The sequence below is a fragment of the Candidozyma auris genome, chromosome 3 (assembly GCF_003013715.1).
Source record: "Candidozyma auris chromosome 3, complete sequence".
Taxonomy (NCBI): Eukaryota; Fungi; Ascomycota; class Pichiomycetes; order Serinales; family Metschnikowiaceae; genus Candidozyma; species Candidozyma auris.
The window spans coordinates 141,055-154,739 of record NC_072814.1 but is presented as its reverse complement, the minus strand read 5'-3'; the positions used below and the strand labels follow the sequence as shown (position 1 = coordinate 154,739).

Sequence of the window (13,685 nt, the reverse complement as noted above, 5' to 3'; positions counted from 1 at the left end):
TCTGGGGCACATTGTGGGGTGCGATTGGGCGGCCAGGAGACCACTGACCGAGGCCAGAGGGTTTAGCCCGCATTTGGTCTTGGTTGTATTCTTTCGTTATGGCTAGGCGATAGTGAGAAGGCATGACGGTTATTTTGCATGCTTCTTGCTCTGTCCTAGGATTTCCTTAATGAGCGATTGCCGCTTGTACTTCTGCCCCGTAAATTGTCTGGGGTTGGCTGCCTCGGCACGCCTGCAACCGAGATACTCTGTGATGTAATGCGACGGTCATCCGCGACGCAGGTGAGTGGCGGTTTCCTCACACGTGAGAAAAGGTCATCTGACTATGGCCAGGTGACCTCCGCCCTCGACTGTGGCAGCGGCACGTGATACCGCATCACGAGCAGAAGTTTCCAGTCGCTGCCAAAATCAATAAGCTAATCTATACGGAAGCCCTCCATCATCGCTATCATGTCCCTTATAGAAATCGAGTCAGAGGACCAGTTCACCAAGCTCACAAAAGATGACCCTACCAAGTTGATTGCTCTCTATTTTCACACGCCCTGGGCCGCTCCTTGCCAGACCATGAACTCGGTGGTGAAGACTTTGGCTCAGGCAAACCCAGATGTCAGATTCCTTTCCATCAACGCTGATGATCACTCAGATATCTCTGAGTTGTTCGAGGTGTCTGCAGTGCCTTACATAATATTGATTCGCAACTCCACAATCTTAAAAGAGTTGAGCGGAGCAGACCCAAAAGAGTTCATAGCTGCTTTGAAACAGTTCACCGGCGACACTACGCCTTCTGGAGATGCTGCCGCTGCTGCTAACTCCCTGGATAGCCAGTCAACTCCTTCGGCTGCTGCCAAAGAACCCTCCCCTGAGGAGCTTGAAGAGAGGCTAAAGAAGCTTACCTCCGCAGCTCCAGTGATGCTTTTCATGAAGGGATCTCCTTCATCTCCTCAATGTGGCTTCTCACGTCAAATGGTGGCCATATTGAGAGAACATCAAGTGAGATTTGGCTTCTTCGATATTTTGAAGGATGATACCGTGAGACAAGGTCTTAAGACCTTCTCTGACTGGCCTACATTCCCACAGCTATACGTGAACGGTGAATTTCAAGGTGGTTTGGACATCATCAAGGAGTCTCTTGAGGACGACCCCGACTTCTTCCAGACAGCATTGTCCACGTAAGCCAGTGAACACGTATAATTCCCTATAATGTATTGATATAGTCATTGATAATGCACCTTTAAAGCATTCCCTGAGACACAAGCATATCGAGTTCGGGGTCGTCCAGTATGTCTTCTGCCTCTCGTACTTTGCCTCTTAGCATTGGTTTTTTGAAGCTGCTAATAAGTCCCTCGTCGAGTGTGTCGTTTAAGTCTTCATCGGTATCAACGCCAGATTCACTTATAGCATCGCTTAAGTCACTTTGATTTTCATCTGGCTGGACTGCACTGTCCTCCATAATAGCCTGTTGTATATCAGCTTTGAACTGATCATCCTCGCGTGAATCAAACTCATGTTCATTCTCCATGACTGGCAATTCGTCGTCTGCGATCACCGGAGAAAATGAACCTCCTAGTCTATTATAGCTAAATCTGGTGCGACCATTTAGAAGCTTGTACTTGAACAGGTTGTAGATTCTAGGTAGAAGACACCCATACACTAGATTGGCTTGTCGAAACAGAAGTTGCATACGAGTTATGTACCGCACATAATCAGACACTTCTCTCTGGACTCTGCTCGATTCCCTAATGGTTTTGAAGTGCCTTGAAACTTCATTGGGTGCGTTCGACTTGTCTTGACCTTCACTCGTCGAAGGTTTGCTCTTACAGCCATGATGCCATACTCTCTACTCTCCTGGATGTCATCGAGAGTATCATTAATACTCAAAGCGTCGACTACGCAAGATGCAATGTCAATGTCAAATTCTCCTCCATTCACGATCTGGTAATTTTCCAAGAGGGCCAAGTAAAGTAGACTGAAGTTGGAGTATGCGTCAGCGACAGTCTTGATGGACAACGCGTCCAGCTGGTCGTCATCCAAATCTTGGTACTTTGAGCTTGAGTGAACAATCTTGCCAACAGCATGAAAAAGTGAGATCTGAGGATCTCCTTGAACTAAAGGCATTTGAGGGAATAAACTCCAAAATTGAAGATTGCATATCAGCGAGCGAATGTCCCCACTATCGGCCATTGAGTTGATAAAGTCATTCAACGTGCCCTTGTTAAACTTGCTGAAGACTCGCACTTCGGATGCGACTATTTTATTAAGCGTCTTCTTCATAAAAGTCTTCGCAATCGGCAAGCACTTGATTCTTCTTACTAAGCCTTGTGCCGAACCCAGATAGAGTAGATCTTTTCCTAGTAGAGTCTCAACTGTCAAGTTGTTATCGATGTTGTAGTAAGCCTTATGGCCAGGCTCCAAACTTTGAGTCATTTCTACCTCCAGGAGACAAAGAACCACAGGTGGGAGTGTTAAAGGCTTGTCTGCAAAGATCCAATCACGAATGGCGATCCTAAATGATGCAAGAGTATCACTATGAAATACATTAGGCAAATCCTCTATCAAAATCAATGATAGATTACGCCCCACCAAGAATTTGCAACCATCCAAAAAGTCACGAAAATGGTCTTTCTGATGCGTCTCCTCTAAATTTGAGTCGCAATACTCAACAATGTTTCCATCAGTCGATTTCAGCAAGGTAATGTGGCTCAGATGGAATTCTGCAAGATACTTCTTCGCTAGTAGCTTGACGCACGTCGATTTGGAGCACCCAGCGGGCCCTGTCAAGACCAAAAGTCTGCAATCCAGACGCTGAAATATCATCAGCTCAATCAACTCCCCCACCTCCTTTAGTTTCTTAGGGTTGATGCATACTTCCTCAACCCTCTTGGGCTCATACTTGTCTATCCACTGTACTGCTAGATCTGGTTTCGATCGTTTTACTGACGGCTTCGCAATTATGGTGTCTTCAGTATCGTCATCGACTTCCTCACTAAGGCTTTCGTCTTCATGTTTTGGAAGAGGTTTCTTGTTACGTCTTGGTGGCATATACTTCCTCCATTAGCTTGCAGTGAGCTTGACTTAATACTTCGCGCGATGTAGTAGAGGAGCTCTAGATACTGTGTATCTACACTACAAAGGGTAGAAACATGATACACTCTGATGTGGATTCTTTTAAAATTTACAAATTATCGTCAATGGTCATTAAATGTTTCTTCCACAAATCTCAACCCGCGATGTTCGGCTAGAGGATTGTGTGTGTGCTGAGAAGTTTGGTTGATGAACACGATTTGTGGGCTTTTCTGAGGCAGCGATTGATACACTGCATTGAATATAGGTGGCGTGTAATGTCCAAAGCTTGGCGAAAGTCCCATCTCATGTTCTATGGGCGACACAGGGCCGGCCAGCAGCTCATCTGTGTCGTCTGATGATCTCATTCTTTTGCGGGCGATGGGCTTGGACTTCGAAACTGACCCTCTTTTCTTCGGCATTGAAAGTAAGTTGGAATTATCCAACACAGTGTTTTTTCCAAGGAGAATATCGTCGTATTGTAGCTCAAGCCTGTCTTCCAAATTAGGATAGACAAGAAGTTCAAGAGTACCTTCCTTGCGGTTATTGCTCTGTACCACTCCAGCGTGAACATCACCAGTGTGTCTTTTTCGGGTATGGTTTGTCAATGTAAATTGTACCAAGGAATCTGGCCGAATGCTCTCCACTTTTTTGTGGAGCTCTGGTGAGCCCTTTTCATAGTAAGGAGAAGTCTCAGTTCGGTGCTGCTTACACCTTGCTACATCAAGTGAAACACCACCAGAGATTGCACAAGTTGCGTGAAAAGATTTGGTGCATCTTGCATGAGAGCATTGGAAGCATGCTCCCATTATGTGGTCTTGCGGCTTTGCAGGTAGATGGCAAACCTGGCACTTGAGTCCTCTCTGAGCTTTGCTTATCGTATTCATGCCTTTCACTTTACCTCCAAGTATCTTGAGCTGGTCGCTAAATTGTTCTGCGCATATACGATGAACTCTATTCGTCTCAGGACCTGTGGTGTCTTCAACAACAAGAAGTTCAAAATTCTTGTAGCGAAGCAACGTTTCTGGAAGTGAATTTGGGCAAAGTACGCACTGATTCTTTGGTCGGTCCTTCTTTTCACGTTTACGCGGTTGCTTCTTGACTGAGGGCACCGAGGGCAGGGAAGAGGACTTGATTAGCTCTTTAGGCTTTTCCATTTCTTCCCTTTCATCTACCGACTCCGGCACGTAAGGAATACCTTTGAACTTGCAGTAGATTTGCTTGTGATTGATTCCGACAGAGTCAGAAATACATTCACACTTGTGGGTCTTCTCTGCAAACGGGAACCAGTCATCTAGCGCAAAATTGACAGACTCAGCTAGATTGTAACCAAGGTTGAACCCAGAGTGGTATCCGTATGGAAAAGTGATCATGAACTCTCCTTGGTGATGTACTATACTGTTGCACTGGATACCGTTTTTTCGTAAGAATTGGGGAGATGCCATGAAAGTCTTGTGTCTAAGAAACTCATGACAGTTCTTGTAATCCTCATTGAAAATGTCCTTCATAAGGTTGTAAAATTTCCGATGTTGGTTTTGCGGAATCGAGTACCACTGCTTCGGGGCGCCAAAATGGAGATAGTTGATTGAGTAAAGGTCCTGGTCTTCTAAATGCCAAGAGAAGGTGGCTTTCCAGAGCCCCGCGTATAGGTAAGCATCATTGACACCCGGAATGGTTTCTTCCATCAAATCTAGCACATTAGGAAGATGAGCGACATTCCAGCTGGTAGTTCTTTTGAGGAATAGTGAGCCTAACATGTCAGCACCATACATTGGCTCAGAATAGCCCACCGATTTCCAGTACACAGACTCTAGTTCCTTGCATCTCTCTGGAGTGAACTCGCTTACATCTATATTGAAGTCAGCATCAAGAAGCTCATCGGCGATTGTCCTCGTCGATTTGCAATCGGTCTTCGTCTCATTCACACCATTGATTTCCTCGTTTGTACTTGACGATGGCAGATTGCTACCTCTACCCCGACTCTTTTTCCGTAGTGGAGGGCATTGGCTGGATTTTTTCAGTAATTCTTTCCACTGATATATGTTATAGCTTCTCTGACGCTCAACGTTCTGCAGTGAGAATACTCCAGGATACCCAGCAGTGACATTGATGTTTTGCACGATGGGGTTTCTTATTTTAATTTGCAGTAGGTTTTCTTCCGTGTAGGTGCCCCTTAGCAGAGAGGTCCATTCTGGCGGCGGAACAACCTTCACAATACCAGATTGCATACCATATGGGTTAATCGCTTTATTGTACTTGTAGAAGTCTTTGAACTCCTCCATAGTGGGCTCGAAGACCGGAACCCCATCGGAGTAGTAGGCGGGCTTCACCACTAAATTTGGGTCGGCCTTGTAAATCTTTTCCATCTTTAAACGCCTATACCATGTACACTTTGTGCTGGTTTGAGCCTCCTTGTTTTCCTAGACCCCGGCAAAAAATCAGACGATCATGCACATAAGAGATCACGTGCGAGTAGTTGGTCCCATACCGGGTATTCCCACGATGGGAAAGGAAGCCCCAGAATGATGTCAGCGAGCTGATTCGGGTGAAGAGGTCTGTTTTATGTCCCTAAAATTGGATCTTGTATTGGTAACGGGGGCTTGGAGGGGATTTCGAAACGCGTTTGAGCTGTTTTAATTACAGCTGCGGTAAATCTTATGAATTTATATTTGGAGCTTCCCTTTCCCGTCATTTTGATTGACTATTTACAATACATTTTCAGCAGAAGACCGTACGCTGGCTTCCAGCATGGTTTGCAATAAAATGCACGTGACCACTGTACCTGTAAATCGATTGTTACATGAGGCCGCGAAGAAACCTTGAATCTGCTTCACTCAACCACGCGTTATCGTCAAGCAATGCCCTACCCTAAAAAGCCTGTTCCTCATAAGCAAGAGAGAATCTCCAAATCAAGAGCTGCAAAGGCATCCCTTATGACTGGATTCACTGTTGTTTGTTTCTTGATTTTCATCTATCACTTATACTGGGCTGTGCTCGCCATCAACGGGCGCAGATTTGGCAGCCTTCTCCCATCGTTGACCATCGCCGTTGGCTCGCTAGCCTTGAGCGCTTTTGTCATGATCAGAATTTTGCTTTTTTGCGAGACTCGTCTTTTGAGTAATGACATAGACGCCGACCACAAAAAGTACCTCTAGATTCGTTTATTCGTTGTGCTTATACCCTTTGCATCACAATACCCTTGAAGAAACGATAAATCCAAGGGTATGGGGACTTCAACATGCTCTTGCAAGTGTTCTGCTATCTGCTCAACATTCAAGGGTTCAAACAACGCTATCTTTAGATGAAGTTCATCTACCATCTTGATCAGATTCGTAATTTTGTCATATAGCATTTCCACAAATCGACTACCAAACTCTCGAGACTTTACTTCATGATCAGGGTTTCTCAACAAAGTATCTAGACGTGTTCCTGTAAGTTCAATTGCATATTCGATGGCATCAATCATATTAGCTTTTAGCTTTGTAGGTGGCAATTTCAAATTGGTATAGAGCTCCTTTACTTCTTTCATCAGCAACAGGTGCAACTCTACATGGCTGTTCGACTGCGGTGTGGGGCGCGGACTGGAGGGTACTTGTAGCACTTCAGGATTCTTTATCTGCTCAATTTCTTCAGAAGATATTACTGGTTTGCTTATTTCAATTATGCTCACCTCGCCTTCACTATCTTCCGAGTCTGGTACTTGATCGTACGTGTCATTGGAAGTCAACTTCCGTAACTTAATATCATTCACAGATTCATGAAGTATCTCGATGTCACCCTGATATTCCACTGTAGATGTTTTGAAAACCCGTTTCTCTTGATTCGTTTTTCTCGGCAGAGGCATTGATGATTGCACTGCTTCTGTTTGAGGATTTTCAAGCAGATAACCTCCGGTATCAAGTTCTCCAATAACAGAGTTGCTGATATCAGTCTTTGCTGTGGCAAAGAGTTCTTCCTCATCATTTCCAACTTCGTCTTTTCCGGACGACACCGGAGACGACGTGATAACTAGCGCACTAGGCCACCTCGTTGGGGTTTTCGGTTTTTTTGGGAGGACATGCTTCACTGGAGAAGAGAATATGGTTGTTTCATTATCATACTCAAAGGGCACTTCTGTTATGATGTTTCTTTGCGTCGGTGTACCTAAGTTTGTCTCATTCCTCTTACTTTTGAATGCAATGCTAGTGAGCACATCCACAGACTCAGGGGGTCCAGCTACCTGGTGGGATGAAATCTCCTCGGCATCTTGGGTTGGAACATAAGCCTCAGGCTCCGACTCAGAGTCTGAAATCACAATTGGTGATTGCGGGCGAACCACGTCAACAATTTTTTCTGATTGAGTAGATTCCTCATTAAGAGACAGTTCTCTGTCATCATTCATCGCCTGCGATAAAGTTAAGTAGAATGGAGTGTCTTCTTTCACATCATCTGATGTATCTAGCACGGTTGAATCGTTCGCTGCAACAACATCAACATCATCTAGATCATACAACCACTTCACATCCTCAGCAGTGAGATTCTCGCTAGGCTGGCGAGACGCCTGCGACCAAATGGATTGCAGATTTGGTGAGAGGTCAGAATTATTTCGTAGAGTTTCCAACTGCTGCGAAATCTTTTTTAGCGTCTTTTGGTTTTTCATGGGTAGATCAGGGAACTTGAGCCGTATGCTCTTAAGAAGGGCCTCCCACTCTTCCTGCGAATGAATGAAAGGCAATGCTACCAGCTTTCGCAGCTCCAGTCTAGATTCAGTGGCGTTCTCTACGCTTTCTAGGAACTCATCCACCTTAGAAACGTCTCCAGCAAAGTACTCAAGAATACTTTGACGGTCAGGCTTCCGTTCACCTTGAAACATTTGCTTAACGAAGGCACTTAATGATCGAGAGTTTGCCTTGGTGGGTTTTGCCTTCAAGCTTTTCTTCTTCATTTTTGCGGACTGTCGAGGTTTGTTGATCCTCATATCTATCTTTTTCTTGTTGCTCGGGCTCTTGTTCTTGAATTTACTGAGTTTGCCAAGAGCCTGGTCTGTTCTTTCGGACTCCTCATGAAGCGACTGGATTTGAGTAGACAAGAAATATAGCGAAGATGGGCTGTCATTCTCTTCTTGCTCCATGCGTTCTATACGTGTTCTGGTTGATGATTCGATGCGCGTTTACACGTAGTAGCGATGCACCTAGTGACGATGGGGTAGAGATACTCATCATGCAAATATATACCTGATTATTAAAGACACTATTCAATTCTGCTCCTTCACCTCGGGCTTGATTTCCCACACACTTTGCTTCTTGTTGTATAGGGCAACCTCTTGAATCGTATGCTTGAGTATGCTCTTAGTATAGTTCTTGAACTCTTTCTTGGCTAGTTCAGAGAGGGTTCCGATGGTAAAATCAGCATTCTTCTCAATGAATGCAATGAGTTGCTGAACAACCGCTTTGTCTTTAATTGTGGGCCTCTGTGGTGTCAACACGTTCGTAGCTTGACCAGGGCTCAGACTCTTCATTGGTGTCGCATGCTGTTGATTAGCTGCAGAAACAACCGTGATTTGCGGCTTCTGAGGAGTTTCCGTTTCACCATTATTCCAATAATCACGGAAAGGATTGATGGGGAAATCAATCTTTATATTTAAGCTGTCAACCTCAAAGTTTGCGAAAGCGTTTGGATCGCTTCCATCATTCACGATAGTAATTGGCTCCATTGGTCCTAAAATTAGCTTCTTTTTGCCCTCATTGTTATCCTCTACAAAATCTCCCATGTCCTCCTCTTCCCCTATATCATCCTCGTCACCCTCACCCTCCTCAAGATCATCGATATCTTCGCCTTCATCATCCCCTTCTTGCCAGTCGAGATCTGAATCATAGTCGTAATCCATGCCAGTCTTTGATGTATCTAGGGGGTTGACAGGTTCGAACTTCGTAGTCATATGCTTTTGAGAGCACCATGTGCCTATGTAGGGTGGTTTGGCGTTCTCATAAAAATGTAGGTATTTTATAGGTGGAATGCTTGCGAACAAAGAACGTAAAGCAGATTCGCTTGTGGCAGTTGAGTCGAATGCTTCAAAAAGCTGTTCAGACGTCACGAAAGCCTGTGACGATGATATTGGAGCTGGTTTTGAAAACATAATACTCAAGTCTTTTTGAGTCGACGAGCCAAGTTCTTGGTCGAACTTGCTGATCAGAGTTTTTAGATTTTCTTCACTTAATTGCTGCAGAGCTGCCATAACAGCATTCTTCTTGACAAAAAATGGTAAAAACTGCCTCTCATATGGATCTTCGTCTTTTGCAGGGGATTTAGCTTTGGCATTAATCACGGACAGAGACTCTTTTTTAGGTGTTGAAGGCCCCGCCTTAACTGAGAAGAAACTCGAAATTTTCATCTGACTGCGTTCTTTTTGTTGCTCTTGTCTTTTCCGTTCTTCCTCTTGTTGTTTGCGTTCTTCCTCTTTGCGTTTCTTCTCCTCCTCCTTCTTTTGCCTCTCTAACTCTTTGCGTTTCTTTTCTTCTTCCAACTTTCTTTTCTTCTCTTCTTTTCGTTGACGCTCTTCCTCCCGCTTTCTCTCTTTCTCCCTTTCCATCATCTGCTTTTTCATAAGTCTCTCTTGCTCCTTTCGCTCACGCTCAAGCTGTTTGATGCGGCGCTCTTCTTCCTTTTTCTTCTCCCTCATGATCTTCTCCTGCTCCCTAATACGCAGTTTCTCTAAACGCTCTAGTTGTTTCTTACTAAGAGCTTTCGCCTCTTCTTCAGAAACTTGCACTGTATTTTGTTCTGCTTGGAGTTGGTGACCTTTATGTTTTCGTCCAGTTTCTTGTGGCGTTTCTTCCTGATCCTTTGGTTCAACTGTTCCTTGAAAAGCCAGTGGAGACGTCAGGTCTTGAGCTTTAGGACTATCACCTTTGACGAATGAATCATTTTCACAATGATCTGAGCGCTGACTACTAGACGAGGGCGTCGGTAGACCTCTTGTGTCTTCATTATCTTCGATCTCAATGACATCATGGTGCTGACTTAGTTGATCTTCCCCCATATCATCGGCGTTGGCTATCTTGACCCTTCTCATGGTAAAATCGTCTATGTTCGCTTGCCTTTTAGCTGGAATACTCGACTCAACTTTCATCGGCTCCGTCATTGATGCAATGTTTTTTCTTTCTTCCACCAGAGCCATCATGAAATTGCGACACGAATGGGACTCCAATTTTGTGGGACGCGTACATCAACAAAGTTTACGTGTAGGAAGCACATAGCGTGGGTAAGTTGGGACCCACATCTCGTTGAAGTTCAAGAATAAAAATTTGAGAAAAATGAAAAAGGATTAGTAGATTGGGTCTTGGTTTTTATTTTGCTGGAATGCTTTGATTGCCTTACATTTGTCTTTCACAAGGTGAAGAAACCGTTGTAGCTATCGCGTGCAATATAATAATATACTAGATGTGAAACCTATTTGGAGAGGGTCGATTGATGTGAACGTTTCTAAAGTGATGTCTCTTGTATTTAACTGACCATAATTCTAGTCAATTGCAAAAGGAACGATATTTCTATGAATGCACTGCTTGTGGGGATGTGACGCAGAGCAGAAATGCATCATACTCTGATCTACTATAAATTGAAGACAAGGATGTATTGTTTTCACTTTCACAAAGCAAATAAGTAGTGTAAAACTCCCAATACTAACGAAGTGCTCTCCCGACCTATTGAGGTGAGACCTATTATACTAAGCGTAGAGAGATTTCGCAGTAATTTCATAACAGCTCTAGCAGCAGTCTATGAACAAGCTTGTTCGCTAATTTATTGATACTATAGTCTGACCTACTTATGAAAATATGCTAATATAATGTTTTCTTTCATTGCTGCACAAAATTAAAGTGCTGCCCAGTAGTTAACACTGCCCTCTTATACGCCCAGAAGTCCGTCTCGCACTAGCCTGCACTGATAGCAAAGTTAAGCTGATAGTGATCTGATACTACTTCCCAGACTGTACTTCCATTATCCAGCTATAAACTATCAGCATGGGCTCCTTGATGCCCGGGTCATTTTCCACGGGTACAGAAGCGTCAACCATGTCATCCTCACGAGCTGTGGTCAACAAGTGGAACACGTTATCTGTGGAGGAAGATGAGCTCACCGCCTTCAACAAGTCTGAGTACCTTGTAACTAAAGCAAAGGGACAGCGTCATATGTTGACTCAACTCCAAGGATGTGTTTACATATTGATGGGCTATCAGTTGGTTAAGTTTTGCCACATGGCATGTCTTTTGCCATTCTTACTAGACCTTATGGCCTTATCGATGATCTCAGTCAAAGCAATTGTGGAGCCTGGAAACTGGTCCCTACTAGAGACCATCAACGAAACTACGACTCGAAGGGAGCAAGAGAGCGGTGAAAACCAAGCAAATATGCGATCAAACACCACCAAAATGATCTGCCTATCGTTGTATGGGAAGTTTCTTCTTGTGGTGCTCTACCACGCACTCTTCGCTCTCTGGATAAAACTGATAGCCGACCAAGGCGCCTTGAAAAACTTGATAAATGGTTCATGGTGGCTAGTTTCTTTCATTGGTGAATCAGTTGAACAGAACTACGATATTTCTGCGAGTCTTTGGCTTAAGCTCTGGCAGCTTGGGCTCTACCAGCTTATCATCACCGACTTAGTCATCACCCTAATACAGCTTGTTTTATTTCAAAGTGTTCACAAACAATCCAGCAAGTCTCTCGAGGGTCTACCGCTAAATATAGATGAGCTGGAGACTGTGCGGCCCGCTAATGTTAGAGTTTCTGGCGATACACTCCATCAATTGCCTGAAGACTCAATACCGAACATTCTTAACGTTCGGCTTCACGACTGTCTAAGCCGCCAATCATACCTTGGTTTCGAATAAACGTCGTGTAGTATTCATTCGCGTTTCTAGTGAGGCGCGCAGAGGTACGCGACGGGACGCATTTTTGAACAATCTCAAGCATCTCTTACCACATCGACCATCATGACCACCGAGAAAAAGCAGAAAGTTGACGACGACCTCAAAGTCTTTTTACGCTCAGAAAGAGCAAAGGTGCCAACTAAGGGTTCTGCATTGGCGGCGGGTTACGATCTTTACGCGGCTGAGGAAGCCGTGATCACAGCTCATGGCCAGGGTCTCGTGGCAACTGACATCTCTATTATTGTGCCAGCTGGTACCTATGGTAGAGTTGCTCCAAGGTCTGGCTTGGCGGTCAAGCACGGCATTTCCACTGGTGCCGGTGTCATTGATGCTGACTATAGGGGTGAAGTGAAAGTCGTTCTTTTCAATCACTCCGAGAAGGACTTTGAGATCAAAGCAGGTGACCGCATAGCTCAATTGGTTTTGGAGCGCATTGTCAATGCTGAGATTTCTGTAATTACTCAGGAAGAGTTGGATAACACAGATAGAGGAGAAGGAGGTTTTGGTTCTACCGGCAAGAACTGATTGGCGCCTAGTATAAATAATACTTAATGCATGGGTTGAATGATATTTGTAATGTGCGTATATATAAATATATCATAAATTCGTTGTCACACTTGTGATGTGATACCGGTGCCTAGAATATTTATTTCGGGAGGTCACCTCTCTATTTTTTATCACTGCTTTTGTCATCACCCTTCTCATTCGCATCCTTCTCCTTGTTACTTCCATCTTCCTCGATCTTCATACCTTCACTAGCAGTATCCTCGTACTCGTCCAACTGAATGTTGTCCTTGATGTTGTTGACAGTGTCTTTCTCTCTCAAGTTCTCTTCGTTGATCATCTCATCTTGTTCCTTCAAGATGTTCAACTTCAACTTGGAGTCGTCCGACATGCTCAACTTGGCAACGTTGTAAACCTCATCAGGAATAGAGGACAAGACTGCCAACAATGCGTCGTAGTATGTGTCGATTCCCTGAGTGTGCTCACCATAGGTGTAAGCAGAGGAAAGGATCAAAAGGGTGGATGGGATCTTCTGCCTTAATCTCAAATCCAACCAAGTCTCCAAGTCTTCTCTCAAGCGACCAGGAGAGACATCCTGAGTCTTGATACCTCTCTGAGAACAAGCCACGTGCAATTCAGGAATAGTCAAGGATTCCACACCCTCATAGTCGATGGCCTTGTCATCCTTAATAATGGTCAACAAACGGTGTCTGATCTGGTAACGCAAAATTGAGTCAGTGCCAAAAGGTCTCAAGGACATATACTTTGCCATGGCGACTAATTGTGGACGAGACAAGTTATCCAAAACCTGATCGTTTTTGAACATTCTTGCAACCTTGATCAAGTGTTCTCTTTCGGGAGTCTTACCCATAGAGATGATATCGAAGAAGCTGACGAAAGCCTGCTTCTCTTCCTCAGAAATCTTTTTGGACAACTTGAGGCCGCTCTCCTCCATAGTCTTCTTGATATACTCTGAGGCGCTGACCCTCTTCTTAGACAAATCTGCACGCTTCTTCTTGATGTCCAGCTTGGACTGGTACGTGGAAGGCAACAAGTTAGGGAAAATCTTCAATGCCACAGGCAACAACAACTCCGCAAAGGGCACGAGAACAAACATGGAGAAAGGCACCAACCGAATCACATCGACAATAGTTCTCTGCAACTGGTTGTTCTCTCTTCTGGACAAGCCGTAGCCCGAGACCATTTTGATCAACA

General features: G+C 44.4%; 8 protein-coding genes across 8 annotated transcripts; 3 read left to right on the top strand and 5 right to left on the bottom strand. All coding sequences in view use genetic code 12, as the record gives it.

The window, feature by feature from the left end:
* Positions 1-450: 450 nt before the first annotated feature.
* On the top strand, positions 451-1,173 carry GRX3 (monothiol glutaredoxin; the record flags this gene model as incomplete). The annotated part of the gene is made up of 1 exon (XM_029034243.2): positions 451-1,173. One exon carries the CDS (start codon positions 451-453, stop codon positions 1,171-1,173), a length of 723 nt encoding a protein of 240 aa, XP_028889485.2.
* Positions 1,174-1,231: 58 nt separating this feature from the next.
* CJI96_0002700 (uncharacterized protein) lies at positions 1,232-3,039 on the bottom strand (the record flags this gene model as incomplete). The annotated part of the gene is made up of 2 exons (XM_054702106.1): positions 1,232-1,736; positions 1,835-3,039. 2 exons carry the CDS (start codon positions 3,037-3,039, stop codon positions 1,232-1,234), a joined length of 1,710 nt encoding a protein of 569 aa, XP_054558081.1.
* Positions 3,040-3,185: 146 nt separating this feature from the next.
* CJI96_0002699 (JmjC and ePHD domain-containing protein) lies at positions 3,186-5,426 on the bottom strand (the record flags this gene model as incomplete). Its single annotated transcript, XM_029034241.2, has 1 exon — positions 3,186-5,426. The coding sequence occupies one exon, from the start codon at positions 5,424-5,426 to the stop codon at positions 3,186-3,188; it is 2,241 nt and encodes a 746-aa protein (XP_028889483.2).
* Positions 5,427-6,211: 785 nt separating this feature from the next.
* Positions 6,212-8,170, bottom strand: CJI96_0002698 (uncharacterized protein; the record flags this gene model as incomplete). Its single annotated transcript, XM_029034240.2, has 1 exon — positions 6,212-8,170. One exon carries the CDS (start codon positions 8,168-8,170, stop codon positions 6,212-6,214), a length of 1,959 nt encoding a protein of 652 aa, XP_028889482.2.
* A 123-nt stretch (positions 8,171-8,293) lies between these two features.
* Positions 8,294-10,216, bottom strand: CJI96_0002697 (uncharacterized protein; the record flags this gene model as incomplete). The annotated part of the gene is made up of 1 exon (XM_029034239.2): positions 8,294-10,216. The coding sequence occupies one exon, from the start codon at positions 10,214-10,216 to the stop codon at positions 8,294-8,296; it is 1,923 nt and encodes a 640-aa protein (XP_028889481.2).
* Positions 10,217-11,108: 892 nt separating this feature from the next.
* CJI96_0002696 (uncharacterized protein) lies at positions 11,109-11,927 on the top strand (the record flags this gene model as incomplete). The annotated part of the gene is made up of 1 exon (XM_029034238.2): positions 11,109-11,927. The coding sequence occupies one exon, from the start codon at positions 11,109-11,111 to the stop codon at positions 11,925-11,927; it is 819 nt and encodes a 272-aa protein (XP_028889480.2).
* A 102-nt stretch (positions 11,928-12,029) lies between these two features.
* DUT1 (bifunctional dITP/dUTP diphosphatase) lies at positions 12,030-12,491 on the top strand (the record flags this gene model as incomplete). Its single annotated transcript, XM_029034237.1, has 1 exon — positions 12,030-12,491. One exon carries the CDS (start codon positions 12,030-12,032, stop codon positions 12,489-12,491), a length of 462 nt encoding a protein of 153 aa, XP_028889479.1.
* A 142-nt stretch (positions 12,492-12,633) lies between these two features.
* MRS7 (Mrs7p) lies at positions 12,634-13,674 on the bottom strand (the record flags this gene model as incomplete). The annotated part of the gene is made up of 1 exon (XM_029034236.2): positions 12,634-13,674. One exon carries the CDS (start codon positions 13,672-13,674, stop codon positions 12,634-12,636), a length of 1,041 nt encoding a protein of 346 aa, XP_028889478.2.
* Positions 13,675-13,685: the final 11 nt, after the last annotated feature.